Here is a 13,013-nt window from a genome sequence, read left to right on the forward strand (position 1 = left end):
AGTGGACAGTTCACAATTTCCCCATTTTAGTAATGATAATTGATAGGATACCCTAAAACAAATAGAACAATCAAATAAATGAGAAACAATTAGGAGTTATAGCATAGTTGCGCGTTAATCATACGTACTTTAAGCATGTATGATAATTTTGAGCTTTTTCTTTCATGTAAACAAAGATTTACGCTATTTTTGGCTCCGCCAACAATAAGTGTTTTAGCGACGCGGAACAAATTTGCCACCCAAAGAGGGATCACGGCATAATGCTTAAAAAGATGCTAGTACAGCCATCAAAAAGCATGGATAGCTTATAAGAGTGGTCTAATTATAATTGGCGTCGACGAAAAAAGGAGGCCATCAACACAATTTAGCTTTGGCGTCTCTTGGCATTTTTTTCAAGCATTAACATTGTTTTTCTACTAAGATCTACACTTATTACTATTCTCATTTTACCAATCACATCAATTAGAATCAATTTTTCTTCTTATTACACTGAAAAATTGCACTGAAACGCAAAACGTTAGTTGGCGTTAATGTTTTGATGTCAACGCTAGCACCAGTTTCCACAGTTAAAAGTTCCCAATACTTTTTGGCAGCCACCTTTAGCACACTGCTAAGTAGATGGTGTTACAAGTAGTATATACAGACACAACGTTTTATTCCAGCGCTTAAAAAAAAATACATGAGGTGAAAGATAATATGGCTTTTTCACAGGAAGTGTGGCGTAGCTGTGGCATATTGTTTTCAATTTGTTTGGCTGAAAAAATCAACTAGTATTTGAAATGAAACAGTCAGTAACCCCACAAATTCCAATTGCAAGTATTCCAGCTGAGAAAATCTCATTAACAATAAGTCTAAAAACACCTAAAATGGCCGTAAACCAAGAAAAAGTAACCCAATTTGAGGGATGATGCAAATTACGCCCTATCTAATTGGTATAGTTGCTTTTAGCTCGCAAAACTCTATATCCATCCAGCCGTTAAAACAAAAAAATTCTGAAGATGTCAGCACACTATAGTTGGATGTATAGATAGAACTGGATATTAGATACCTTGAAAATAAAAGGTTTTGTTTTTTGCTTACAAAATATTTTACACTAAAAATCTTACTAGAAATTCCGTTACCACTACCTAATGGAAAGTAGTTACTACAAAATGTTGGAAAAGTTTTCTAACAATCCGAAACGGTATTGGAAAAAATTGATGAAGGTTTAGAGCAAAGAGAACGGGTAACTTATAAGAATGGGAACGGCGCTTGTGTCAACAAAAACAACAATCAACACTATCTAGCGTTTGCCGACACTTGGCATTTTTTCAAGCCCCATAATCATTTTTCATCACGGAGTGAGATCTTACACTTATTACTATCCTAATTTTACTAATTAGATTAATTATGCTCATTATTATACTAAAAAAAAATTGCTAAGTGTCGTCAAATGCTAGTTGGCGCTGATATCTGTTTGTAGACACTAGCGTCAATTTCCACTCGTATAAGTTACCCATACTCTTTGGTTTAGAGTGCGAAGATAAAGAAACCTGAAGAACAGAATAAAACTTGCTAATTAATTTTTTTGAAAAATAGCTGCGGAATAATTTCATACTTCTCGGTTTCTATTGAATTTTTTGGATTCGTTTAACATTTGAAGGCTGTTGTAACCCTTTGCTGTATTGCACTGCATCGGATTAATGACGCTTCTTGACTACTATGGTCCTTTCGTAGGCCCTGTAGTGTGTTGATGTAGCTAGGTCGGAACTCGGGATTTTGTATTATTTAGCCGTTTGTAGTAACAGTAACCGGATTAAAGACGCTTTTTGACCATAAGGCTCCTGCGTCACCCCTCCAGTGTGTTGCTACAGCTGGGCTTAATCTCTGGGTCACGTATTATTTAGCCCTTTTTTAGAAAGTTTAATCGGATTGATGACGTTTCTTGTCTACTAAGGTCCCTGTGTCGGTCCTGCAATGTGTTCTTACAGCAAAGTTCGATCAATAGTTCCAGCATTCCCAAACTAAGGTCAAACTCACTGTGCCACCACATAATATTTAGCCCTTTGTATTGTATCAGATTAACGACAGTCATTGACTACAAAGGTCCCTGCGTCGGTCCTGTAATGTGTTCTTACAGCAAAGTTCGAACTATAGGTCCTGTATTATCAAGCTAAGGTCAAACTCAGTGTGCCACCACACGGCATTTAGCCCTTTGTATTGCATCAGATTAACGACGCTCCTTGACCACATAGGTCCCTGCGTCGGTCCTGCAATGTGTTCTTACAGCAAATTTCGATCACTAGGTACAGCTTTACCAAACTAAGGTCAAACTCACTGCGCCACAACGCAACATTTAGCCCTTAGTATTTTATCAGATTAACGAAGCTCCTTGACCACTAAGCTCCCTCCGTCAACCCCGCAGTGGGGTGCTACAGCCGGGCTCGACATCTGGAATCTGGGTCCCTTATTACCAAGCTAAGGTCAAACTGTGCAATCACAGGACGATTAGCCCTTTGTTTATATTAAAAGGTCCCATTTTGAATTTCCCACTCATTCAATGACATCTGACTTAGAAACATGAAATTAGTTGATATAGAATTCATTTATCCAGGTAGGAAGGGTTAAGTGCATAAGCAAGTATATTGCTCGTGATGAATAAGGAAGTTGCTAAGTCTTACTCTGGTTAGAAAGGTATTAATAATATTATAAATGCTCAATTTATGACTAAACACTGCAAGGTCTCAGTCATTGTTGTATATGCCCCGATAGAACCAAATAACGGAGATTGTAGTGACTCAGAAGAATTTAACATACAGTAACAGGAATAAAATGACCGCATCATAAGGTATAAATATGGTATCTTTATTAGGAGGATACCTAAGCTGGTAGAAACAGTACTCTAGCCTTGGTGAATTTGGTGTAGGGAAGTTAACAGCAATGGCTATAGACTGCTGAAATTTTGTGAACATAACAATCTAGCTATAACCAATACACCATTTGCTCACAGAATAGCTCACACGTTAACATTGCTAAGGTGTTAAGGTTAATACGTTAACAATGAGCCATACGTATTAAGATATACACATTAATACATTAACATACGTTAATTTTCGACGTAACACCTTAAATTAGGTATCCTTTTCTCAGACCAAATTGCCTTTCTATGATGAACAAATAAACGTTTAAATGGGGATAAATCCATTTATTTAAATAAATAAAACAAATACAAAGGTCTAGAAATTTCGTTCACATATGAAGCGATAGTCATCAGTAGAAATACTTAAGTATTACCATTACTAAATTAGAATATGCTTGTTTCGATTTTTACACTTAATGTTTCTACTGATGACGATCGCTGCATACGTGATCGAAATATCTAGACTTTTGTACCCGTCTTCACTGTCTAAATAAATGGATTTATTCCCATTTGAACATATATTTGTTCAGCATACGTTAACTAACAAATCGCAAAGACGAGAGAAACGAGGACAATAACAGCCCGTAAAAAAAAAAAAAAAAAAACAGAAGAAAAAATCATGCAAATATTTTGGTTGAGACCTCCGCTCAACCGTCCTCAGTGCAGAACAATAAAAAAAAAAGCAGATACAGTCCAAAGGATAATATAAAAACCCAACCTCAAAACAAACACTAAAACTAAAATAAGAACCCTTGCAAGTAATGATGAAAGGGTAACTAAATCAATTACTGAAAGCCGACCCTATAAGACTATAGAGACTACAAGAGGCTATACAGAAGAGACCACAAATACACACAAGATACTTTACACGAGACACAAGAGGCTACAAGAGACTATATTTTAGAAGGGACCAAGGTAGATCTCTGACTCTATTAGAGCTCAGGCTACTTGTATGATATACAACCTACCTATATGTTTCTCTGACACTCAATCTAATTAAAATATACCAAAGTAATATAAAAATAAAATACTTTAGAAACAAATTTGGGCTATATATTTGCACATTAGGGGGTGGGAATAAAGCATAGCGGGTATACATACCTAATGTCTTGGATACAATTATTCTGCATATTGTGTCATAAAAATCGTTTTCTAACTTAACACTGTCCAAATACTTTACCAGCCCCCCCCCCCTAATGTCCAAATAAATATCCCAAATTATATATCTTTAATCTATTTTGTCACTGCTCTTTGTCTTATCTTAGGCTAAGCTGAAAGAAACTAAGGAAAAAGGTTCTATAATGTGTCATTGAATGAACAACTTGAACGGTAGGGCGTTTATTATACAAGTATCAAGCTCAGTTTTTTAAGGGATCTTAAGAATTCTGACAACCCTCGTTGTGATCACAAACATGGCTCAAATGTGGGCGAAAACCTGACTCTGCTCTTTTGAGGGACAATGTTACCAAGCAGAAAACAGCGGGTGAGTTTCATGAGCAGTTTGTAAATTTTTTTTTTTTTTAATTGGTTTGATTTTAGAAAATTAGGCAAAACAAACATCAAAAGCCAAATAGGACCCACTCAAGACAACAATAAAAAGTAACTATTTGAAGGATAAAAAATACAATATTGAACCTAAACTGAAACTAAATAGAACAAGAGCTAAGAGCTCATATGGCACATGCGACGCGGCCGGACGAGCCAAGAACTCAGATGGTATGAGCTCTGGAAAAATTCTAAGAATCAATAGATTGATTTAAAAGGAAAATCGGAAGCTTAATGCCGGTCGGGTTTTAAAATAAGAGCTCTGAGTCACGAGGTCCTTCTAAATATCAAAATTCATTAAGATCCGATCACCCACTCGTAAGTTATAAATACCTCATTTTTTACTTTCTCCTTTCCCTTCAGCCCCCCAGATGATCTAATCGGGGAGAGCGACTTTACCAAGTCAATTTGTGCAGCTCCCAGACAGGCCTACCAATTTCCATCGTCCTAGCACGACCAGAAGCACCAAACTCGGCAAAATATTGAACCCCACCCTATAACTCCCCCAAAGAGAGTGATCCAGTAAGGTTGCACCAATCACGTATCTACGACATTTGCTTATTCTACCCATAAGTTTCATCCCGATTTCTCTACTCTAAGTGTTTTCCAAGATTGTCAGTTTCCCCCTCCAACTCCCCCAAGGTCCAAAGTGAACAGAACCGTTCCAGTTATGTCAATAACGTATCTATAACATGTGCTTATTCTTCCCAGCAAGTTTCATCCCGATCTCTCCACTCTAAGCGTTTTCCAAGATTTCTGTTTTCCCCCTCCGACCCCTCATGTCCCCGGATCCGATTCGAATCGAAAATGGAGCATCTGAGACATAGGATTCTTCTATATATCAAGTTTCATTCAGATCCGATCACCCATTCGTAAAATAAAGATACCTCAATTTTCACGTTTTCCAAGAATTCCAGTTTCCCCCTCCAACTCCCCCTAATGTCACCGGATCTGGTCGGGATTTAAAACAAGAGCTCTAAAGCACAAGATCCTTCTAAATATAAAATTTCATTAAGATCTGATCACCAGTTTGTAAGTCACAAATACCTCATTTTTCTAATTTTTCCGAATTACTCCCTACCTCCTCCCCAACTCCACCAAAGAGGGCAGATCCAGTCCGGTTATGTCAGTCACGTATATTGGATATAATTCTATTCCTCCCACCAAGTTTCATCCTAATCTCTCCGCTTTAAGTGTTTTCCAAGATTTCCGCCCCCCCCCCCAATGGCACTGGATCCGGTCGGGATTTAAAATGAGAGATCTGAGTTACGAGGCCCTTCTAAATATGAAATTTCATGAAGATACGATTACTCCTTTCTAGGTTAAAAATACCTCATTTTTTCTAATTTTTCGGAATCAACACCCCCCCCCCCCTAAATCCCCCAAATAGAGCGAATCAATTCCGGTTACACGTATCTAGGACTTCTGATTATTTTTTCCGCCCAGTTTCATCCCGATCCATCCACTATAAGCGTTTTTAAGCGGAACTAAAATAGGACCCAACAATGAAAGGTAACAATTTGAGGGACTAAAATTTAACATTGAAACTAAATAGAAAAAATACTAAAACTAAAGTAGGGCCCAACAATGAAAGGTAAATATTTGAATAACAAGAAAATACAACGCTGAAGCTAAACAAAAAAAAATCAGTGAATCTAAAATTGGACCCAACAGTGAAAGGGAACAATTTGAATGACAAAAATACAACACTGAAACTAAACAGAAAAATTAGTGAAACTAAAATAGGACCCAACAGTGAAAGGTAACTATTTGAATAACAAGAAAATACAACACTGAAACGAAGCTGAATTAGGACCCAATAAAGAAAGATAACAATTTGAATAACAAAAAATACACCACTGAATGTAAAACTGGAAAAAAAGGTCAAACAAAAAAAAGGACACAACAATGAAGGGTAACAATTTAAATGACAAAAAAATCAACACTGAAACTAAACAGAAAAATGACTGGACCTAAAATAGATCCCAACAATGAAAGCAACTATTTGAATAACAAGAAAATAGAACGCTGAAACTAAGCTGAAAAAAAGACTAAAAGCTAAAATAGGACCCAACAATGAAAGATAACAATTTGAATGACAAAAAATACACCACTGAAAGTAAAACTGGAAAACAAGGTAAAAAAAAGGACCCAACAATGAAGGGTAACAATTTAAATTACATAAAATTCAACACTGAAATTAAACAGAAGAATTACTGGAACTAAAATAGGACCCAACAATGAAAGATAACAATTTGAATGACAAAAAATACACCACTGAAAGTAAAACTGGAAAAAAAGGTCAAACAAAAAAGGACCCAAAAAACGAATTTGACAATTTGAATGACAAAAAATACACCACTGAAAGTAAAACTGGAAAACAAGGTAAAAAAAAGGACCCAACAATGAAGGGTGACAATTTAAATTACATAAAATTCAACACTGAAATTAAACAGAAAAATTACTGGAACTAAAATAGGACTCAACAATAAAAGTAACTATTTGAATAACAAGAAAATAGAACACTGAAACTAAGCTGAAAAAGAAGACTCAAAGCTAAAATAGGATCCAACAATGAAAGGTACCAATTTGAATGACAAAAATACAACATTGAAACTAAACAGAAAATTAATGAAACTATAATAGGACCCAACAATGAAAGATACCGATTTGAATGACAAAAAATACACCACTGAAAGTAAACTGGAAAAAAGGTCAAACAAAAAAGGACCCAAAAAATGAAGAGTAACAATTTAAATTACATAAAATTCAACACTAAAATTAAACAGAATAATTACTGGAACTAAAAAAAGGACTCAACAATAAAAGTAACTATTTGAATAACAAGAAAATAGAACACTGAAACTAAGCTGAAAAAAAGACTCAAAGCTAAAATAGGATCCAACAATGAAAGGTGACAATTTCAATGACAAAAATACAACATTGAAACTAAACAGAAAATTACTGAAACTAAAATAGGACTCAACAATGAAAGATTACTATTTGTATAACAAGAAAATAGAACACTGAAACTAATCTGAAGAAAAAGACTCAAAGCTAAATAGGATCCTACAATGAAAGGTAACAATTTGAATGACAAAAATACAACATTGAAACAAAACAGAAAATTACTGAAACTAAAAGAGGAACCAACAATGAAAGATACCGATTTGAATGACAAAAAATACACCACTGAAAGTAAACTGGAAAAAAGGTCAAACAAAAAAAGGACCCAAAAAATGAAGGGTAACAATTTAAATTACATAAAATTCAACACTGAAATTAAACAGAAAAATAACTGGAACTATAGATTCAAATAACTGTAAACTAAACAGAAAATTACTGAAACTAAGATAGGACCCAACAATGAAAGATACCGATTTGAATGACAAAAATACAACATTGAAACTAAACAGAAAATTATTGAAACTAAAATAGGACCCAACAATGAAAGATACCAATTTGAATGACAAAAAAAAACCACTGAAAGTAAACTGGGAAAAGGGTCAAACAAAAAATGGACCCAAAAAATGAAGGGTAACAATTTAAATTACATAAAATTCAACACTGAAATTAAACAGAAAAATTACTGGAACTAAAATAGGACTCAACAATGAAAGGTAAATATTTGGATAACAAGAAAATAGAACACTGAAACTAAGCTGAAAAACTAAGCTGGTTCTATAGAAGATCCAGGACCAACTGAGAGAAACAGGACAAAAGTTTCATTTGCAAGGGGTGTTAAAGACATTTTAAACATGAAATTGTCCAGTTTGTTGTATTGATGTGAGCTATCCAACAAAATACAAGAATTTCAATAGCTATTTTAGAAGCACTAAACCTTGACCCTCTTGAGTTCAAAATTTCTAAAACTCTATTAAATTATAGAAGGCAAATGTTCAAAGAAAAATATTATTAAAAAAAACATTTTGATAATGTACACATACCTGAAAAAGACCTCATGATTGTCCATTGGGATGGTAAACTTTTACTAGGTGTTATAAAAAGTAAACAATATGAGCAAAGAGATACTGTGATTTCATATAATGGAAAAGAAAAGCTGCTGAGAATTCCTGTAACAGCAAACAGCCTTGGAGAAGAGCAAGCCATAGCCATGCATGAATGCCTAGAAATTCAGTGTTGTGAGTCTTCCCAACACTGCACAAGCAATGTGCTTCAACACTACAGCATCCAACATGAAAGACTCAGAGGGACTTCCATCACATTGGAACAAACATTAGGAAAGAGTTGTTATGCCTAGCTTGCCATCATCTTATCTTGGGAAATTCTGCTCAAAGGCATATTTGACACAAAAATGGAATCAACCACTGGGCCTGATCTAAAATTTTTTAATAGATTCCTCACTGCATGACCCAAGATAGACAAAGGAAAATACAAAATAGGTATTAGTGACAATCTAGTACAAAAGCAGCAAACTCCAGAAGTACAGTAATTACAATTGTTGCTGCTGAATTCAAATCCAAATTAACTAAGGGCCACCCTAGATATGACTACAAGGACATATTGCAGTTGGTTCTTGTATTTGTTGGATCACTAGATGTCAATGTTGTGGGGGTTTTTTCTAAGAGCCCTTTGTCCCACTGGGTGGATGGATAAGGCTATTACTGCTTTAAAATTTCCATTTTTAGCTGTGAATTTAAGATGTGAAGAAAGAAAGTTATCTTTGTGCCACATCTGTTTTCCTAGTTAAAATTTATTGTAAAGCTTGGTTCAATGCTCCAGAAGCTCATCTTGCACCAAATCAAGATTTAAGTAGTTTGCATAGTCTGTTAGACTATAAAGTATGTGAGAACAATATTGCAGAAATAGCCCTGACCAAGTTTTTAATCCATTTGTGGTATTTGAATGCAGAGTTGTCTGGATTATTTTTTTTGATCCCATTATTTTTTTTTGATCTCATTATTTCTTTTTTTGTTACAGGTAACAAAAAGTTGTAAATGGCTAATAAATTGTTCAGTAGCACAGATGAATCATCAGAGCATGCTAGGGTTGTAAACCCAAAAGTTAGGAAAGAAAAATTAAAACAGGTAGTTGATAGAGGATTAGTAAATTTATTTACCAAAGAATTGTTTACATTTATTGACTGTTTTGACATATGATCAGATATCCTAAGACAACATCTAAACAACTGGCCTCAATATAATGGTTTCAAGAAGGATTGCAAATTCTCAGAACATCAAAAATAATTAAGGATACTTTTGAGCATGGAGTTAAATTAATAACCAACTTCAAAAAAAGGCTTCAACTGAACACTCTTAGCTGAACTACAACTGAAATTAGAGACAAAATACACACAGTCAGACACAGAGACAGGCAAACACACTGTCAGATACACAGGCTTGGCAAAGACACCCGGATCTCTATCCTTGGGAACAGCCACATGTGGTAGGTCATTGAGAGTGTACCCAAAACATGAGTTTTTTCTCCAAAATGAAGGACATGGCATATAGATGTGTCAAAGCTCAATAACCAGGCATTTGCCAAATTAATAAGCTCATTTATATTGTGTTGAGAAACATCTCTTTGTAGGGAAGATGCTGAAGGTAAGGAATCATCCTTAATGCCCTCTTTTGTACCTTTTCTATGCAAAGCTCATCTATCAAAGTTAATGTAAACCAGATCTGAGAAGTGAGCAAACTAGAGACTTGTAAACCAAAAGGAAATTTCAAAGATTGAATTTTCTGAAACTTCTCTTCAAAGACAATAGACAGCAGTTTGTATTTCTCATGATTGCTGAATCAAGCTTATCAAATTTTAGTTTGGTATCAAAATGGATATCAAGGTTTTGCACCATTTCTTCAGAAGGGATATTTGTACCACACAATAGATATGTGTAATTGGGAGGTATTCTATGTCCATAATGTAAAACAACATACTTGGATGGATTCATAAACATGGAACTGGACTCACACAACTGAACCAGAGAGTCTAATTCTGCTTACATAAGTTGTATTTCTGTTATATTTTTATGGATAAGTAGACTTTCATATCATTGGCAAACAACTTTAGAAATATATTAACTGTGATTAGCCTATTTGCATATTATGAAGTAAGAATTTTTTCTTAACATGTCTCCATATGTAATGGAATGGTCATATATACACAGCCAGTAAATTCTTATAATATATTTTAGGCTCTACAATCAATCCTGAAAGTTTCACCTAAAATAATAGGCTAAATTCCAAGATTGGCTAGGCCTAGCAATTAAACTAATGAAATTTAAAAATCTACCCTCAATTAAAAACATATTTTTGAAGATCATCAAAATTCAGGGCCCTCTAGAGGGAGAATGAGTGGATTTAGGTACTTCAAAATACCTTCCTGTGACATACTTTAGCCTGTAGACCCATCCCTGAAAGTTTCATTTTCCTAACCTAGGCCCTTTCCAAGACAGCAAGAAGTCAATTAACTAGAATTCTACCAAAAATTTACAATATATTCTTACATACTTCCTCTTTTAAGATGGCTGAGTGTATACACAGTATATTGTGCTGCTGTAACGGATTAATGCCAAACAACATAGGTACATGCACATACCGTGTTTAAAATTTTGAATATATTCGTTTTTAATAGATGGTTCTTTCGTCAACAAACTTCACAGTAAATCAATGTCGTCCGCTAGTTTAATCCAAAATAACCGAGACAAAAACACAATTTTGAGAATTAGGCGTTCTGGTTTCTTGTTATCTTGTTCGAGGACTGCCTTTAGCTTAGACACAATATAACCATGAATAGGTCACATCTATCCTTGACAGTTCTGAAGCTAATTTTTTTCTACCTTGTCCTTGTTCATGTAGCCCCATTGTATTGAAGTTTACGTTTTTTTCTACATTGCAGTGACTTTCTGCCGTGCATAATAAACTTTGGCATTTGGTTAAGGATATTAACTATACCTTAAACTGCTTCTAAGACTACAGTCTATTTACATCCTTTATTTTGCTTCTCTTGTCTTTCAGCAGCTTCATAGCAATCTTACGATAAATCATTTATTGAACATTCATGAGAATCTCTCCGAACATCCATATCTTACTTAATATTTTAATCACTACACCTGTATCGACCAGCACAACAGAGCGCTCCTTTTACACTTCGGAGAATCAAGACATACCTAAGAAACGTGACGTCTAAAAGTAGGCTAAATGGCTTTGCCAATCTCAATGTTCACAGGGAAATTCTAGTTGACACAGACAGTGTATATATCCATACTGACGAAGACTCAATTTTGTTTTGTAAGACAGCTAATATAGGAAGATTGTGTCAAAATAAAACGTAAAATCGTATTTAATCTGCTGGGTTTTATCAATCATTCTTATAGTCCCTACTCGAAACTTGCATCCAAAGAGCTAAAATAAACTTTAAGTAATGCCTTAAATTACCGGTTTTTCTGAGGATTTTTGAAGTTTTTTGTTTATTAGCCCGCACTAGACATCACCACCCTTACTTACGGCAACTTACGTTCACTCTAAGCTTGCTTTCATTCACTCTTTTCATTTTTCTTCATTTTAAGTTTCCTTCTCTTATGGATTTCTGCTTGATTTATCAAAATTATTTTGCTCAAACTAAGAATTTATGCAAAATCTTTTGGATTTTACTTTTTGGTTCTCGTTTGGTTTGAACTTTTTGCTTTTTATGCAAAATTTCCTGTTTTCAATAATATAATTCAAAAGAGGCCATTAACCATTTTTATTTAAAGGGCAGGTAATAATCTTGTCAACAGAAAAAAAAAAAATCGGCTAATGTAATTTAAAATGCATTATGGTGCAAATATTAAATATGAGTGGAAAACACTTTCTTTTTGATTTTTTCAACTTTTATAATGACCACATTTATGGACAAGCAGGGCTCTACCGTATGCAAGGTGCAATACATTAAAACAGATTGGACTAATTGACAGTGTTTTCAGATCGACGCTGTTTTGAGGTAAAGAATTCTCTATACTTTTTTACTGATACTGAAAAATGTCCTTAGAAATCGAGACACAACCTAGGTTTCCCGGTACCCACAGGTATATCTTGTGGAGACAGAAAAGTTATCTATTGCCAAGAGGGTCAGTTTCCAAAAATCAAAGACAGAGAGAACACACATAAAAATCAGTTTGTCAGTCAATGATCGTGCAACACCCTGGTTTCATCTTTGGAGGTAAAGCTATAAAGAATATTGATTAATCCCATCTCCTCAAAAATATATTTTCACCATCCATTCACGCGGTAGATATTCTCGAATGGGTTTGGTCCTTCTGGGCAAGAAAGCATGGTGAAGTGACAATTCTTTTCTTTGTCCGTAATGATTTTTATCCTTCAGAAATATTAGTTCCTTGTCTTACTCCCTTTGATGAAATTTTGTGGGTTTGTGTTCGACCTAAAGTCTTACCACGTCCTTTCAACTTGATTGTCCTGTGTTGTTTTTACTACTCTCCTGGGCAGAGAGCGACTGAAAAAATTAATTTTATTGAAAAATTGCATGGTAGTGCCGACTATGTACTATCTAAATACCCAAATGCTGGAATTTTCCTCTTAGGTGATGCAAACGAATTAAAACCTGAGTCTAC

At 34.8% G+C, this 13,013-nt stretch overlaps 1 protein-coding gene across 3 annotated transcripts in view; it reads right to left on the reverse strand.

Moving 5' to 3' along the window:
• LOC136038190 (retinoic acid receptor RXR-like) overlaps positions 1–11,000 on the reverse strand; it is a 49,735-nt gene extending 38,735 nt beyond the window's left edge. For all 3 annotated transcript variants that reach the window (XM_065721273.1, XM_065721272.1, XM_065721275.1), the window contains exon 1: positions 10,915–11,000. In XM_065721273.1, the coding sequence (XP_065577345.1) occupies positions 10,915–10,986 (72 nt within the window). In that variant the 5' untranslated portion in view covers positions 10,987–11,000. The remainder of the gene's footprint in view (positions 1–10,914) is intronic.
• Positions 11,001–13,013: the final 2,013 nt, after the last annotated feature.

Source organism: Artemia franciscana, chromosome 17, assembly GCF_032884065.1.
Source record: "Artemia franciscana chromosome 17, ASM3288406v1, whole genome shotgun sequence".
In the NCBI taxonomy this organism is placed as follows: domain Eukaryota; kingdom Metazoa; phylum Arthropoda; class Branchiopoda; order Anostraca; family Artemiidae; genus Artemia; species Artemia franciscana.